We start from the raw sequence: 18,444 nt of genomic DNA, 5'->3' as shown, positions 1-18,444 counted from the left end.
AGGAAATAGACAGCCAGAGAAATTAAGCGATGTGTTTAAAGTCACATAGATGGTCAGTGTTAGGGACCAGGTGGTGGCTATTTCCAATAGCTTTGGATTAAAAAAACAGCCTACAGGACAGCCAGGGCTGGTGATGATACAACAGCCAGGTCCCTGGGGCATTTCACTCAGCAAAGGAAACAGAAAGCACGTAAAGGCTCACCTAATACTCGGGCGGTGGTGTACTAGCTTGGTCTGTATAGAGACTCTGTGGCTGACTGTCTTCGGAGAGGTTCAGCTTGACTCTAGGGAAGATGCTCCCATGTGCTCCGAGATTGAGGTTTGCAGAGGGACCCTGTGGCTGACTGTCTTCAGAGAGGTTCAGCCTGACTTTAGGGAAGATGCTCCCATGTGCTCCGAGATTGAGGTTTGCAGAGGGACCCTGTGGCTGACTGTCTTCAGAGAGGTTCAGACTGACTTTAGGGAAGATGCTCCCATCTGCTCCGAGATTGCTAAAGCCGGTCATCTCCTGTAGTCTCAGATTTTGAAATTCATTCTCAACCAAGTTCTGTTCTTCCACATTCTTGCCTTTGATCTTTAATCTGTAACCAGTAACAGGAATTAGAATCTGACAATGGTGGCAAGTTCCTTGAAGCGAATATTAATATTTTATTTAAAAAAGATTTAACATTTTGAGTAATTTCAAATTTACATATAAGTTACAAAAAACAGTATTATACGAAGCTCCCATACATCTATCACCCAGATTCCCCGTTGTTAATATTTCTGAGCTATTTAAGAACAAGCCGCAGACCTGATGTCTACCACCCATAGTGTCTCATTACTTCATTCCATGCAGATTCCCTCAGTCCACTCATAAGCTCCAGGAAACGACCAAAACCAGAACGTTAATCCTGGTCCAGCATTACTGTCTCATTCTACTGATCCCATTTACTATTTGCTAATAATGTTAGTATTGTTAAGTGTGTCTTTGAATTCTTTATGGAAATGATAATAAAGGTCAAAGAAAAAAGATGATTTATGACAAAACTTTCATTCAGTCAGAGTCACTATCCACAGAAGCACCTCAGTGAATAAAGTGAGTCCCAGGTATAAAGGTCTCAGGAGGAGGAACCGAAGTTTCCCAGGTTCTGCTGCAGGCCCTCAGGGACCTCAAGGGGTCAAAGCCAAGTGGAAGTATTTGCAGGTGAAGGAGGCACCTGCTCCAAGTGAACCTCGAACCCCAGCCATGGTCCTGCCCTTCAGAGTGGGTCGTGGGGCCGGAGGCACCCATGATGGCCACAGGGCAGTCCCAGGGTGAGCCTCAGACACTGGGAATGTCGTAAAGGAAGACCCAGTCCCCTGGTGACCATGATGGCCAGCCCAGCCCACAGTACAGCTCCTGCCCTGTGACAGCCCTCCCATCTAAGGTGACAGAGGAGAGGCTTCCTTCCCTTGAAATGGATAAGAAATGATAACTCCTGGCTTGCTCCCAAGAGTCACAAGTCTGAGGCTGAGCTAAGAGCAAGCCAGGCTCTGCACTAGGAGGGAGAACCGAGAACCGGGGCTGTCCCAGGGGCGAGCGTCCCCCCACAGCCCCGCAGGGCAGGAGCCAGTCCCGAGAGAGACAGCCTGGCTCCAGAACCCTGGGTCCTGGCCCTCTCCCTGCAAAAGGAGTCATTCTCACTTCCCAGCTTGGCATCCTGGTAAGCAGGTCTCTGGGGAAGAGTTAGTATCAAAATGGAATAGAAGAAAAAAAGTATTTTAGGAACATAAACTCTATGTGTCCTCTCTTGTTACAGTGCAAAAATACCTATTTTGCCAAAATATGATACGAGATAATGTCATTTTAAAAAAGCAGCTTGTTTTTTTACCACAGTGGCTCCTCACTTGGCACATTTAGAATGGACTGGATAACAGCTTTCCACCCTGCTCATGGAGGGAACTCGAGCTCTCTACTCATTCTGGAAATGAATGGACCCCACTCAAGTTTTAAGAAGAGCACTTAAGACACCGCGTTGAGGAGCAGCCACGAGGAGATCATGTTTCTAAAGCCCAGGGGCTCACTTGAGGCTGTCTGGCTATTTGTGCGAGGACCTGGACAGGGGAGTGATTGATGAAAACTAGGTCTGACAACATCAGTGGAGTCAAATACGCTAACAAACGAGTCTCAGTGCCATCAGAGAGCGGCTGCTCTGTCACAGTACAGTATTAAGCAAAAACAAGCCTCAGGAAAAAAATTTAAAAACACAAAGAATACAAAATTATGTATGTCATTTTAACAGGTAGAAACAACCTGGAAGAATGTATGTCAAAATGTTGGTGGCTGCAGGGTGTCAGGTTTTGTGGGTGAGTGTTTATTCCGCTCCTGTACACATTTCTCTCTTTCCTTCAATGATCATGTGTAGCTTATAGAATCAGAAAAAAAATTCAGGTAAGAGAAAAGGTCATTGGTGTGAGAGAGGCCTCGCCGTATTTTTCTGCTCTTGCCCAGGGAAGTCTGGGCACGTCTGGAAGTTTGGAAACCAGAGTGTGATGATGGTGTCACTGTGTCCCCCAAAAGGGACACTTCATCCTATACCTTATCGAGAAGATAAATGCAGTCACTACACCGAGGATGACGATGCCAGCAATGGTACCCACAATGGTGAGGATCAGCTGAAAATCTGAAAGGGAAAAGAGCCGAGTAGGAGAGGCTCCCCTGAGCACACCTCCACCGCCTACTGCACAGGTGCGTGCGTTCCCAGTGGGTCCTGGCCCTGAGGACAATCAGGCTGTGGTCTCCGATGCCTCCAGGGCCAGGATGGAGGGTGGCCCACCTCCTTTAACCCTCTGTCCACCCACCCCCATCTGTGTCTTCATAACTCAATCAGAAGAGACAGCCTTGCCAGATAAACCAAGACCATAAACACAAAGGAGGCCATGGTGACAGGACCCTCCTGGGCTTCGTGGTGGGTGGGATCTCATCTGAGGTCCACACACCTCCGTGCCTCTGCTGCCTGTGCCTGCCCATCGCTGACCTTGCTGATAAACTAGGGGGGCCAGGTGGGGGTTAACTGTGCCACTAACAGAGGATCCAGGAAATGGCCTGATGGAACCGGTGAGGGAAGAGCCTGGAGGTTCATCACCACCCATCCTCCTCTAGATCTGCTCTGTCTGGCACTACTGAGCCCTTGAAAAGTGGCCTTGGGCTGGCCTTTAAGTGTAACATGTGCAGCGGATTCCAAACACATAGTATGAAAAAAATGTAATCCATCTCATTAATAATTCCTAGATTAATAACCTGTTGAAATGATAACGTGTTCAATATCAAGTGAAATAAAATTATTAAAATCATTTTCACCTATTTCTCTTTACTCTTTACATTTTACTTAACACTTTTAAAATCTGAAATTAGTTCTGCAGCTCATGTGCTGTGTCTGTTGGACGCTGCTGCTCTAACCACTTGGATTCTTTCTTCTGCATGACTGCCCTGCGTATCACCTCCAGCCTCACTCACGGGGCCATCAACCATTAAGTCTAGGAAAAACCCTCAACGGTGATCTGGTCCGAAACTCTCATTTTATAGGTGTGGACACAGAAAGCCCAGAAAGGAGAAATGCTTTAGCAAACCCAGCCTCACAGCAAAAGATAGTGGGAATTGAAAGCATTTCTCATCACTAACGAGAGACTGACAGGAGTATTTCATTCATCACTGATCTTTTAATTCATTACATACAATTTCAAATATAAAATAATTTAACATATAAAGTTAGTATTGACCCCATCTGGTGGGAGAGAACTAAGCAACTGAATTTGCAACAACACATGCAAACTAAGAAATCACTCTCAGACACAAAAGATTTGAATATTTAATGTCTGTTTCTAGTTCTGCTCTCCCATGAGCACACATTTTTGGAAAACACTGGCCTTGGATCCTTTCTAGCAGCAGACAAGGCGTATTTAAGCTACTGTAGGAAGGAAACACGAGGTTGGGATTCCCTTCTTGGCCTGGGGCAAGTCCAGAGGCAGCAGCCCACGTGCTGGGCTGACTTCTGTGGTTTCCCACAGCAGAGGGGCCCTGCCCGAGACTAAGGGTGGGCATGGGATGGCCTGACCCAGAAGACAAACACAGGCAGGTTTTCTGTGTCTTTGAGAAACAGGCCTGAGACTTGGGGCACTAGACAGATTCTGAATGTGGTCAAGGTTTGTATCTCAGTTATTGAATAACAGAGCAAGACTTTTCTACTCACTGTCTTTACAACCGACTCCGCTGTAGCCAAATGCACACCTGAAATACAAGGAGCAGGAAACCGTGGTAAAGAGCCTTGATGGAGCAGGCCAGACCTCCCACCCAACCTCCGTGTCGTCCTTGCATCTCTTTCTTTATCCTCCCTGATCCACCTCGTTTTCTTCCTTTCTTTCTTACCCTCCCCGTCTTCCCGGCTAAACCTGGAAGGTTGAGGGGGGCACACAATCCCACGTGCTTCCATTTGCTACCATGAATGCTCATGCTGTGAGCCCCAGGAGGATTCAGCAGTTCAGGGGAGGCTGAGCCTGAGAGGCACGGAGCATAGCAGGACCCCCTCGGGCTGTGGGCCTACCTGGCCCTGCTGAATATTTGCTGCCCTGTGAGGTAGGGCACGTTATTTATATTCTTTGAGCTTCAGGTTCCTCACCTGAAAATGGGGACAGTGCTGTTGTGTGAGAAGTATGACCTAGTGTGGCTCCTAGTACACAGAGGATGTTCAAAAGCTGCTGCTGCTGCTGCTGCTGATGGTGGTGATGGTGGTGATGATGGTGATAATGGTGGTGTAAAGGTGGTGGTGGTGGTGGTGATAGTGGTGGCAGTGCTAGAGGCGGTGTTGGGTGGTTGGTGCTGGTGGTGGTAATGACGATGGTTATGATGACGATAGTGATGATGACAGCCATGGTAGCGATGCTCTGTACCTACCAGCTTTTGGCAGGAGCCAACATCCTGACCCTAAACTCATACATCTGTTACAAGCGCTATCCTTTCGCTCAGCCTCAGCTACGGCAAGGTGAAAAAGCAGTGTCTTCTCTTACGGTTGACAGGCCCCGTGACTGTCCTCCCGGTAGCCCGGCAGGCACACGCAGTCGGCACTCCTGTTGCTCCTCACTAAACATTGCTGCTTGTTCTCTGCGTTGCAGGTGTCATCGCAGGTTGGACTCAAGGCTGCAAAACAGAGTGACTTCTGGGTAATTTCCAGACACAACCTCCTCCTACCCAAAGTGACATGTCACAGAATACAGTATTTTTCACATTGCTCTTTCTAGGTAAAAGGAAGTGCTCAGTGGTCTGCACGTAACGTGCCCCCTGTGAAGCTGCACAAGGCTCTCCTCACCGGCTCTCAGCCAAGGCCCCACCCAGGTCCGTAGGTCTACAGCCAACATTCCCACCCCTTAGACTCTGAAATGCACATGGGAACTTGAGCAGGACAGTCTGTATTTTGAAAATGCATAAGGAGAGTGGAGAGGGACATTTAGAACCGAGGGAGCCCTTACCGACACACATGGGGATCTGCGGGTTGGGCCTCACCAGCCCCGATTTGCACTGACACAATAAACCGCTGGCGCAGTTGTCCTGGTCCTTCTTCTCACAACCGTAGTAGTCACAGCGGTCTTGCTCTGAGAGGCACACAGAATTCAAAGACGAATTAGGAAGACAGTATGGATAAGGTGACTTGTAAAGCACTTGCTCAATTGTTGTGATAATTGCTTTTTAATAGGTTTGGGATTTAACAAATAAAGACCTGAGATTCTAAAATTCAAATCCCCAATCATTTCTTCTATATCTATATCCTATATTACTCAATTCAAATTAATTCAATCCAATGCAGCACAGTTATGTTCAATTTCAAGGCCTCTTTTGCACCTGGCTCTTTGCTGGATTCCACAGGGGACACAGTAGCTGTGTAAGTTTCGGGCCCCATCTTTAGAGTTATATGACTGTCACATCCAGCAGCAGCCTTAGGAACAGTGGGAACTCAGGGGCTCAGGTAGCTGAAGGTCACATTGTGGAGGAGGTGGGAACTGGGCCAAGGGCTGAAAGATGGGGAAGATATGAACAGTCAAAGGAGAGACAAAATGTGTTGAAGTGCAGTAAGTGAGGCATGAAGAGAAGTAAAGAATTGTTGTCAGGGAGTGACGGAGCTGTACTTCGACAGGGGAGAGGCAGGGAGGTGAGAAGGAAACGTCAGGATTTCTCAGCTCTGCCGTTGATTGGCTGTGGGCTTCCTGTTCAATTATTCATTGGTGGTGGGTCCACGTTCCCTCCGTCTATGAACTAAGGCTAATGATTCTTGTTTCATGTGATTGTTGCGAGAATTGAACGAGATCATGGAAATGCAAGTGTCCACTCAACAAAGAATCGTTGTTTTGTTCATTCACAGGTAGAGCAGGGTTTGAACACAAGGCTAAGGACATCGATGTTTATCATATAAGCCTGAAAATCACTGGTCGATTTTGAGCAGAAGCATGGCAGGAGGAAGCAATCTGGTAAGTACGTTAGTCTAGAGGCAGACCGGAAGGCACTAGGGATAAACAGGTGAATGTGAGGATGGATGACGGGGAGGGGATAGGAGCAGTAGAGCAGACATGTGCTCACTCTCTTCTAAACACCCCAAATCCATACCTGGCCTTCCTTCGTCACCTGCCCTTTGAAAATGCCTCCAATTACAAGCTTAGAGAAAGAGATTCTACAGCTTTTGGCACAGAAGCATCTGTCTTTGCAGCAGGAGCAAGAGAGCAGGAGAAGCTGTTTTTCTCCAGAAGTTTGGCACTCTCACGTCCGTTTGCTGGGTGGATCATGCTCCTGTGGCCACCTCGAGCTGGCAGCATGTGGTATTAATGTATCTCAGAGTACACGCCTGGTCTCAGAGTGGGGAGATGCTGAGAGCAGCTGGTAAAGAAGAGCGTTTCTCAGTCTGAGGCTAAACGGTTTCAAGTTGGCCAGAGCTCAGAGCCAAGTGGAACCAAATGAGAGAACAGCAAAGGGAACTCAACTATAACTTGAAGGGCACAATGGTTATTTTCATCTGGTGTCCACTCTGAGTGGTCAGTCCCCATGCTGATGGGAACCCTCAACTTCCTCGCACTTGCTGGAGATCTCATCTAGCCCAAAGCAGAGCGTAGGATAAGGTTCTGTCTTGCCCTGCTGACAGTTTCACCTTCCAGGGGGAGAGGTTCTGACTGCATGAATTGCTACCCTCAGCCAAATTCTGACCCCAAGGAGAAATTTATCGGCAGGCAGAAGTGATGGGTCTCCTGGAAGACAAGGATCACGTGACAGCCAGAAAGAGGAGTGTGAGTTTGAGAGTAAATGTTGACATGTTCAGAAAGGACAAGGTGTAGTTCCACGGCATGAGATTCTGGAAGATGAAAGTAGGTTGAGAAGGTAAGAAGCTCTGAAAATATGATTATAACCGTGCAGCTGTAAATGATCCCAATAAATGTAAAAAAAAAATACAGTGGGAAAGTGTCTGTAACTTAAGAAACTGGCATGGTTTGCACAGAAGCTCTCAGATGAGAGACAGAAACAAAATATGAAAAGAAGGTCCTGTGACCAAAGATGGAATATTACACATGTGACACAGTCTAGAGTCCCAAATGAGTTCAAGTTTGCCACAAACAAAACCCGAAACAACAGCAAGAGTCCAATGACAAAGAGCAAAGGGTTAAACATGAAAAATGGGTAAATCAGTAAAGGGGTGTGTGTCTCTTCCACCAGGAAGTAATACTTGGATGGAAAAGAGTTGAATGGACATGGCTAAGAGAACTGAAGTCCCCGGAAAGAACACAGAGCAGAGCAGTCCCCGTCACTGCTGACAAAAGTTGAAGTATTTTATTCCAGAGCATTTATATTCCAGGTCCTGAGAGAACAGTGAGAATCTTTGTGGAATCTTGAAAAAAAGATAAAAGAGAGAGAGGGAAGGTGCCGGAAAATGATCAATGACCAGGATTTCTTTATATTTTCAAGAAGAGAAATAAGTTTTGCAAACTAGGCCATGGAGGTTCCAAACATCAAAAAGCAAACATTCAAGAGACGAAAAGAGGAGTCTTGGAAGGACCAAAAATGAGGATGAGGGAGGCGGGCAGGGGTCAGGGCAAGGTGGGGGGAGGCCCAGAGAGAAGAGGAGTTCAGGACGGGGAGGGCACCAGTGTCAGAGGCTACAGAGAAGTCAGAGAAATTGTTCCTCAGCAGAAGCCTTTGGATTTGGTTGCCACAGGGAGAACCAGGGATGAAGAACTTCCCGCAGGCCAGCCGGCCCTACCAGCTCCCTCTGAGGGGAGGACCTCCTGAGGACGGCTGTGCTGGTTGCAGTCATAGTACCAGTTTCCTCCTGCCTTCCTGTATCCACGCCCCTAGCAGCACCGGGCACACTCTGGTCATGTAAACTGCTTTGGCCATGAGGACAGTTGTAAATCTAACATAAGCAGAAAGTCAGAAACAGCTGTGTATTGAAACTTGCCCTCTTGCTGCTCTTGAAACTCTTTGGGACTAACCTGCTGGGGGGATGAGAGACCACGTGGAGCAGAGACTAACTGTCCCGCTGAGTCATCTGAGATCAACTGGTCCCCAGGAGGCCCACCCAGCAGCTAACGCAGATGCCTAGGTGAGCCCAGCAGAGATCAGCCAAGCTCCACCTAGGTCAGCACAAGTGCCCAGCTGAGCTCAGCCCACATTCTGACCCAGAGAATCACGGTGCGGTAATAAATAAATGGTGGTTGCTTTAGGCCACTAAGTTTGGGGTGTTTGTAACACAGCAGAAACGAGCTGTCACAGCTCTGCTGTGGGCTTGTGTGTCTGCCTAGAGGAGAGACAGTATAAGCAAAACTTTCTGTGAGCATTTGGAAAGCTCTAACTTGGTAGAGAGCCCTCTTTTTTCTCCTTCTTCATTTTTCCATGTTCAGAGGCTATTTGTCCAAGGCTACCTTCCAAGCAGAGGGACAAACTAGTCCATTTTTTGACTTGGGAGACGGTTAGGAAGGAGCAGAAGCCACGTGAGAGAGGAAAGGGAGGGAGGAAGAAAGGACGGTGCAAAGGAAACTCGTCTGTGGACGTCAAAGGACAGATGTCTGTGGATTCAATTACCCAGTTCTTCTGGCCCCCTTCACACAAATAATAGCAAAGTTTATGAAAACGTAGATAGGTCTTCAGGTAAACGTGTAATAAAATTATTTGATACTTACCAGTATATCCTGTAAAGACATCTGCATTGTCTTCAATTGCTTTTGTAATTGCATTAGATACTGTAGTCTCATTTAGTTCTGTAGTTTCCTTAAAGATGTTTACTACTTCTACGTCAATATCCTTGTCACCAGCACGCAATTCAGATCTTGCTGAAGATGTCCTAAGACTGAAATGAAATCATTACTTGATGAATTGAACTTAAGCATCAACAAATAGGTCTTCAGACCCCCCAGACTCTCAAATCTCCCAGCACTAGTCCCGACCTACTGTTCTAAATCCACAGTTGAGGCCCACATAGGGAGACCTGGGGTTGCAGTAAGATGGCAGTTCATAGCCCAGAGATCTCTATTCGATGTGCATTCAGAGGAAATCTATGGCTACATTAAGGTCCTGCTGGAAGGTACGTAAAAACATTGTGGACAAACTTTTTTAGCATCTAGGAGCCCGGAGTGAACCAGAAGTAGAAGTCGCATCTGAAATAGGAAACTGTCACTTTCTGCAGAAAATCAGGAGTACATTTCTTAACAACCTGTAAAATCTCAGACTTGTGCTTTGAGAGAGACAGATGGGTGTGTGTTCCTCCCTGCGCACAGAGAGAGCAGTAATCCACCACACAGAGTCTGGGTCATTCCCAGAAAAGGCCCAGGAAGCCAGCAGGCAGCTTCAAAGTGCATGCAGATTGGGCCTGGGCACATAGGACCCAGAGAAGAACTGATCCCAAGGAGGGTGGGGCTGGGGGAAGCATCAGCATACAGCCCCACATCGCATCCCCAGACACTAAGTCCTCCTACGTGCAGGACATCGTAAGGGACTATCTCTCGAATCAGCGCTGCAATTTGGGGCCCTAAGAACAGCTGTGCCAAGTTCTGTTTCATTATCCAAAAGGAATCAAGTCATACAACCACTGAGAGAGAGAGAGAGAGAAAGAGAGAGAGAGAGAGAGAGAGAGAGAGAGAAACGACTGTTAAAACCTGCTTCCCTCTCTGATTAGTGTCCGTGTTTTTTTTAAGACTCAGGATATATTTTTCCTGTCTAATTATTTTCCTGTACTCTCTTTGACATCTGAATAAACACAGAAGCTTGAAAACATAACCAATCTACTTAGGAAATGTTCACTGCCATGCGGGTTCTGCAGAACAATCAAGAAAATCCCGAACGTGAACCAAATTCTGCTTTTTAGGCATCATCCCATAAAAAGGGATTCCAAAACGAAAAATGGGCTTCAAATTCTAATTAAAAGTTTCCTACAGTAATTTGCTCATAGTAGGATTTGAAGGCGGGAGTGGAAGGAACAGGGCAGCGAGAAAGGGGTACTTGACACGAGCAATTCTTTATCAGTTGAAAGATGCCCAGAGATCTACGGTATAATTCTGCAGTGGGGCTAGGAAAGAAATGCCGTCCATTATTCATTGATTCAGAGAACCTACTAGCACACACCCCAAGTCAGGAGGCAAGATGTCACACTCACAGAAGAGTTACAGGGAACCCTGGAGCAGCCGCGCACTTAAGCGACAAGAGGTGGAGAATGAAGGACGACAGCGAGGCTTGCAGTTAAGCGCCCAGGGATCGAGACCCAGGATGGACAGCACACCGTCTCCTGTGGCCCAAGACCAGTCCCCGCTGCCCTGAACCTGAGTGTCCTCCTCTGTCCAAACAGAGCTTCGAGTGTTCGAGAAGCTCTGAGACTCCTTCCTATTCCAACATTTGGGCAGGAAATAAAAAGATCTTGGGGAATCAGAGGCAAGGGCACTGGTCCGGGGCCTAATAAATGCCTTTGGAAGAGAAACCAAGGTCCACGTGCCGGGCAGGGCCCCTGAGCTGAAGGGAGTCACTCCTCCCCGGGACACTGAGCTCACAGGTAAGGGGTTGCCTCCAAACACCGCTGGCTCCCTTTCAGTAACTCCTTAGGAATGACGGGAGTGCCAGAGCGTCAGGGAACCCCCAGATGACCTTGTGGGGCCAGCTCTCCCTCACACTTGCAGGGTCTGTTATTCTGGACGGGAAACAGACGGGAACTAACATGAGTTGAAACTGACTCGGTTCCAGGCACTTTTCACAGGGAATCTTCCCCAGGGTATCTCATTTGCTCCTCCCAGGGTTCCAAAAGTTGATCGGATTATCCCAGTTGTACAGATGAGGTAACAGAAGTTCACAGTTTCAAACTTCACACAGCAAGAAGGTGCCAAGGCCAAGATTCGAGTGCAGATTTAGCTGACACCGCCACACTGCACTGGTTGTGTTTTTATCCAGTCATCCCGATGCACGAACTCCATTTTCCCCTAAACCAAACCTAATGCCCTGACAGTTGGTGGCTGTACCTCCAGCTTTGAGCCTCCGCATCGGGGCTCAGCTCCCTGCCTGCCGCTTGCCCTGGACCTCCTATTGGCTGCCTGCTGTCCTGGCCACCAATCACATGGGACCCTTGTTCACCGCCAAGATCAAAAAGCACCAGCTTTAGGAGGTCTTCTCTGAATTTATATATACGAATGTATATAGTGTACATTTTTCCAGTAAGGATTTGACAAAGCTTATAAAGATAGATGAGGTAGTAAAACCATAAAATACAAATACATTAGGGCTGCTTTTTCTGCACGACTCCGTTCATCTTAGAGCTGCCTTTCCCTAGCCTGCTGCACTTGTGTGTCAGCATGCTTTAGAGAAGGCTGAGATGGAATCACTGACTTTTTGAGGCTCCTCTGCCTCTTTGGGTTCCTAAGTAGCACGTAACCCTGGTCATTGCATGTTCATGTGCTCACTGAATGCCTGTTCTTCCTCAGAAGGAGCTCAGGACGGGCCCTTCAGTGGCCAGGTGTGTGCCTGGGGAACTCCTCTCTGCTCATTCCCCCCATGAGGGAAGAGATGGCCGTGAGCCACTCATTCTGCTCCTGGCCCCCTGGAAGGAACATGGTTTGTAGCCAAGGGATCAAACCTAACAAACTGATGACTGGTGATGTCACGTGTGCACACTGCTGCGTCGCCAATCACAGGCAGCATCTTGCTGTCCCCAGGCTACACCCTGCGCACCCAGGCGCGGCTCAGTGTGACATCGGAGGCAGGGGCCTCTGCAGTGCGTGCTCTTCCTGACATGTGACTCGCCACCCTAGGGCCTCAGTGCCTCATGGGGAATGCCAGAGAAGATGGGAAGATAGGCATACACACACCTGCTTCCAAAGTTCCCCTTCAGTCCACAGCAAACTTACCTTATTTTAACAATTACAGTCTGTCCGTAATCAGAATTGTTAAATGCCTTTTTAAACTGTGGAGGAAAAGAACAGATTTAATAACTACAAAGAGGGGGGAAATGTGATACTGTATCTATGTTTTAGCATAGGTCCATTTCTAAACTCATTTATACAAATACTACAGCAAATTATTTATTCTTTACATACGCTCTAACACCTTTCAGTAAGTTTTGCTCTGAAATGGTAAGATTCTGATATAATTCAGAGCTACCCAGGAAAAAGCAGGAAACCTAAAGCACTCAGTCTAATCAATGATCACACTCTTAAAAATCAGGTGACTAACTTCAGTTTGGTCTTATCAAAGCCACGGTGAAGTTCTGCAAGTCTATTAACACTTATCTGTATGCAAACTTCATACACCCATCATTTACCCAGGAACACATCATTGCCTGCCTTCCCAGGGCGTCAGGCCAGGAACATGGAGATGACCAAGGTGGGCAGACCCAGCCTGAGAGCCAATGGGGGCTACACCAGGAACTTGAGTGAGGGGAGCACCACCGGGAGTATGATCTACCCTGGGCGTTCAGAGAAACTCCCTCCAGGCTGCAGAGAAGCAGAGCGAGTGGCACAAAGGAGAGCAGCCTCCCAGCACTTCAGCGGGTGGTGCGGGGCCAGGGCGCGGAGGGAGCGGCAGCCCAGGCCGGCCTTCAGAAGCGGCTGGGCTCAGGGCAAGCAGGCTCAAGTGCCACCTTTCTCCCCCTGTCAGCTTTCTTTGAACCTCCCTGTCTGACTGGAAAGTGCGAGATAGCAGTAATTTCCACCACCCAGGGCCACAGGTGTAGGCGAGGAGGGGGAGTAAAGGATCGTGGCTTTGTGCGCTGGAAGGCGCTCCAGCACAGGTAGATTTTGCTAGGCTCGAGTTGTGTCCCAAGAGCAGAGACAACTCTAGAAACTTATACAGACGTGGCCAGAGGTAAAGCTGGGACTCTGGCAGGGGTGAGGGGATGAGGGGTCCCAATTAGAACATAAGTTCTTTGATGCCAAGAATGAGGTTCATTTTCTCTTTCCTATGACACAACCCCCCTCCCGCCTGCTCACCCCATCCTCGTCCCACAGCGCCCAGCACCAGGCAGCCCTCAGGAAACACTCACCCACACCAGCTGACTGATGACTGAGGGAATTAAATGTGAAAGTCATGACCTTGGACGTGCCTTCTCCTTTTTGGGCCCCAGTCTCCATGTTTATTACATGAGTGTTGAACTGGGTTGGTGCAACTGTCTTAGAATCCAAGAATTTTACTATTTTTCTCCCACGGGGGCCCTACATTTTAAAAGATCTTGGCAACCAATGTCACTTAGAAAGATGTTAAAACATTTCTCTTTCATTCTAGTCAAATTCAAATAAATTTGATGCTCTACTTAGTCTGGGCAGCCTTATATATGGAATATGTCAGATTCCTTTTCAATTCTTTTAAATATTAGGAAGGGCTGGTATTTCTATAAACCATCAGGGCCCCAGGTGTCTACCTGAGAAAAGTTCACTGAATGACCTCCAAGTTTCCATCATCTCTCCTACTGACCACTGCCCATTTAATTTCCTTAATCTCAAAGAAGAGATTGCAAAATTAGCATCTGCCATTGGAAAAAGGTTTCCATTTTTTCCTCTTCCAGGCCACCCTTTGAGGATTTGGGGATATACACCTCTTCAGCGGAAGGGCTGCAAGGCTGGGCAGGAGGGCGGGAGTTATCCAAACAGGGCTGCCGGCTTCCACTGCACAACAGAGCCAGCAGGGAGGGAGAAGCAGCTCCGTGGTCAGGCAGGTCTGGGTTCACATCCCCCCACCCCGTCCTCACTCATCAGCTGGGCGACCTTCAGCCAGTTGCTCAGCCTTCCTGATCCTTGACTGCCTACCTCACCTGCAAAACAGTTCCACAGCACCGTCTCCCCCATGTGGCGATTTTGAGAATTAGAAATATTATGCATAAAATGCCAGGTACAGCAGCAGTAGGGAAACTTCAAAACCCTGTGCGGACTGTCCCTTTGAATCTATCTGGGGACAAAAAGGACCCTGGGAGACGTCTCAGGGCCTGAGCTGGCACTGCCCTGGCTATAGAGTTTGCTAAGAGGACCTGGAAGAAAGTAAATGTCTCTCTTTCCCCACCTCTAGTTGTTGCAAAGGAGTTCTGGTGTTTCCCTTTCAGATTAATAGCCTCTTAGAAATTACAAGAGTGCTCTATCCCTTCCTGCTTCCCCAGGATCATTGAGAGCTGCCTGAGATCAAGTCACTGAACTAGACTCTGAAGCCTGGAGCCTAGGCCTGTAGCCAGAGGGGGTTTTGGACGCTCGTACTCAGAGCAAGGTGGGAAGTGCTGTGGCCACAGTGGCCAGAGATTGGTAAAGCCACACAAGACCATCGGGGGTTCCCTGGAAGCAGGAACACACTGGTGTTACTGTCCTCAATGTACCACGTATCATGCAAGCGGGGACTTGGAATGAAGACCCAGGGTAAGAGGCTAGGTCCGGCCAGCTGGCCCCTGGTGCACAGGTGGTGCAGCAAAGGGGCAGGGCAAGCCCGGGACACTACACTGTGGTCATGGGTCTTATCAGAGCAGTGCCTGGCACCGGCTGTTTGCTAGTGAGCCCTCACTCTCTCTGTATGTCTGTAAATCACTTGGATAATAATTTTTCACGTTTAACCAATTCGAATAACAAAACTCTTTTGTAATGATATAATTTCAAATTGAAAGACATTGACATAGAGTAAGATGTTAATCTTTAACATCTTACTAGAATTCTAAGATGTATTTACAAACTAACATTTTCTCCTTAAAACCAAACTTTGAGAAACACTGGCCGGAGGCCCTAAGACCTTCCAGGTCTGACAGCAGTGGGTCCAGAATGAAGATCTCCATCTCTCCATGTTGACATTCTTACTCACAGTAATCAAAATGAAACGAAGCTATTGTTCATTTTGACATTTTTGAACATGGGAAAATGAAATAATGGATGTTAATTCAGATGGAGTTCCTCTTCCAGATGTTAAAAAAGCCAGACAAGCACAGGAAAATGTGCAAATTTGATTGTAAAAAGAAAAACATCTTTAATTTTTTTTCTCTTCAAGACTATGAAAATAATCTATTTTAAAGCATCATTACATTTATCTGTCCATTTAAAAATATTTTAATAGCCTGTGTAAGAACGAGTATGGCATGGCCGCCAGGTGTAGGGGCGGGGGTGCAGGGACCAGGGCCCCAGAGGAGGAGCCGGGCAACCAGGAAGCAGTGACACCCAGGAGCTGGGGACAGTTACTGTTTACCAGCCAATAAGGGTGCATTTCTGTTTGAACCACTGGTACAGCCACACCCATGTGAACCACCTGAATGTCAGTCTCTAGTCTACAAGTCAGTGTTAGAATAAAGAATATCTGTATGGAAAAGATAGTTGGAAAATACTTACAAATTCAGTAATTTCAAAATGTAATTTTTGATAGGCCACAGAATTTTCATCTTCCAAGTCCTCTACATTTGATGTTTTGAATGTAATTGTACCGGGGAATATCTTTCCTGAAATTCAAGCAGAACATTTCTGTGATATTTAGTGTAAAGAGGGCCATTTCCGTTGTGTTTAAGACATAGATTATTTAAAAAACATTCTAAACTTATGAAGATACTGCTGGCAGTATGGGAATACGAAAAACATTACCCCCTATTTCTCCCAGCTCTGTGTTTTCTCTGTGCCTGGTTTACATCCTTACAGCTCCAATATATATCATGAGTCTTCTTTACTTAGTATTACATAACAAACATTTTTCCAAATTATTACTTAGGCTTCATAACTCATTCTAAATGCTATATAGTATTCTATGAAATACATGTTCCCTCCATTAATTTCTTTTTAGTGTTTTTAATTATTTAAAAGGGAAAAAAAGCTTACAGCGAACGTCTTCATACACAGAGCTTTCTATTTTGGAGGTCATTTACTTAGAGTGCACCCTCAGAAATGAGATTATTAGTGCTTAAGATAGGACATCCTTCTGCGTTTTGGTATATCTCTAATCCCTGTGGCCAGTACAGTGCATTCATGTCCTATAGAGTTGGTCTGCTCTGGGAAGGAAGGGTATTTCTCATTCAGAAAACAGATCCACATTTATAAATCAGTAAACAGCCTTGGACTTTCATAGCAGTCAGCTGGTCTAACCAAAAAATTGTAGTGCTGATTTGCTCCTAAAGTCCGTTTTCAGAGCTGAGAAGCTCTTAAGTCTCCAAAAACAGGGTTTGGTGTTTGGAAGAAGCTAATCCTATGACAACAGAGAACAGGACCAAGGTCAGAGACAAAGTAGCCCGGCTTGTCTGGCTGAGTGGTTTTAGGCATACGGCCTTATTCTGTATCAGAGCAGCCACGGAGCAGCACCACCCTGTGTTTATGCAGCCTTTGTACTTTGTCAGGGACTTCAGCACCTCTCATTCTCATTTTGACCCCATGGCACCGTTCCTTGAACTGGTGAGGTGAAGGGACACATGCACTCCTGTACCTTCAGGACTAGCTCCCAAGTCTGACTCTGTCCATTTCCTCTCCCACTAGGTCCCAGTGAGATAAAGACAGGTGACTTTTCTCTACTTGGTGGGGCTTTGTGGCCTCCAAATTTGCCTCTACCTTTAGAATTCTGGAGGCTCTTTTCACCATCATTTTAAGTTTTCTATTCCACTTTAGGTCTGAGGGGCAGGTCTACATGGTTCATCCCTTGTCACTCACCTTTACTGCATGTGGAAGAGTTATAATATTGCCCTTCTGGACACAGGCAGAAAAATGTATCATTCAGACTCACACACAAAGAACCACCCTTACAGGAATCCTCTTGGCAAGGGTTGGTGGGACCTGCAATGGAGTAGAAAGAGATTAAAAATCCATAGATTGACAACAAATAACACCCAGAAACATACATTTAATCCTTCATGCCTCCCTCCCGGGCACTTTCTGTTCCTTAGCTGTGTTATTCCATGGTACCCTCTTAGAACAGCTAGAAACAAATACATAATTTCTTACGTCTCTAGGAAGTTTGTTGCTAAAATTCTGGAGCCAAGCGCTTGGCAACAGTAAAGGTCAGAGGCTGGTGGGTGAGTCTGCTCAGAGAGGGATGGCAGTCTTCTAACTGCAAGGATTACGGAAATATGTTGGACCTCAAGGATCCTCCAGAACCTTGACGTCCGGTCCTCCAACACTAGGTAGGGCTCCCACAACCATTTTAGAGAAAGCATCATATTTTTTCAGGAAGATGTGAATAGCTCAATTACAGGGAAGACCAGGCAGGACGCTCCAAAAAGAAGCTAGATATTCTATTCTGGTTAGCATCATGGCATACAGACCCAGGAAGAAAGGAAAGGGATAGTAAGGGAACAATGTGGATTAACTCAGTGAACATTCCAAGAGCAAGCAGTGCGGGGACACTCCACCTCTGGCTTTCTGAGTGGATGACCTGAATAAATGGTGAGAAGAATGTTACAGTGGTCTCTGCACCGCTGGCCAGGACTCCAAGATGAGGCCAGGTGCAGCATCCTTCCTATCTCTGGAGAACTGATGAGACCCGAGAAGGGAAGATAGGTCACTGGCCAAACGGTGGTCTTGGCTAGCCACTTTCTTCATCTCTGTCCACTGAAATGATTCTGAGCTTTGATTTCAGAATAGATCATGTGACTGATCTATTCAGAGCTGTCTTAAGATTCATATGATCCTATAGGTGAAAATCACTGCTCTTAAAAGAAAGCTATATATAAGCTACAATGTGTATCACATGGTCTCTTTTTTATTGAAGTATAGTTGATTTACAATATTATATTAGTTTCAAGTGTACAGCATAGGGATTCAGTGTTTTTGCAGATTATACTATAAATTATTATATAGTAATGGCTGTAATTCCCTATGCTATATAATATATCCTAGTTGCTTATCTACTTTATACATAGACGTTTGTATCTAATAATCCCATACCTCTAATTTGTCCCTCTCACCTTTAGTAACCACAAGTTTGTTTTCTATATCTGTGAGTCTGTTTTTGTTTTGCATATATTTTCATTTGTATTATTTTTTAGAGTC

At 46.6% G+C, this 18,444-nt stretch overlaps 1 protein-coding gene across 1 annotated transcript; it reads right to left on the bottom strand.

Annotated features, from left to right (window-relative positions):
* Positions 1 to 202: 202 nt before the first annotated feature.
* LOC140698978 (mucin-13-like) lies at positions 203 to 17,703 on the bottom strand. Its single transcript, XM_072970794.1, has 11 exons — positions 17,646 to 17,703; positions 17,107 to 17,229; positions 15,811 to 15,917; positions 12,373 to 12,428; positions 9,172 to 9,338; positions 5,485 to 5,607; positions 5,026 to 5,155; positions 4,212 to 4,249; positions 2,561 to 2,645; positions 454 to 581; positions 203 to 282 (listed from the first exon to the last, which is right to left on the bottom strand). Exons 1-11 carry the CDS (start codon positions 17,701 to 17,703, stop codon positions 203 to 205), a joined length of 1,095 nt encoding a protein of 364 aa, XP_072826895.1.
* Positions 17,704 to 18,444: the final 741 nt, after the last annotated feature.

The sequence above is a fragment of the Vicugna pacos genome, chromosome 1, assembly GCF_048564905.1.
Source record: "Vicugna pacos chromosome 1, VicPac4, whole genome shotgun sequence".
Taxonomy (NCBI): Eukaryota; Metazoa; Chordata; class Mammalia; order Artiodactyla; family Camelidae; genus Vicugna; species Vicugna pacos.
Note: the sequence above shows the minus strand (reverse complement) of the source record. Positions and strands in the feature narration are given on the sequence as shown.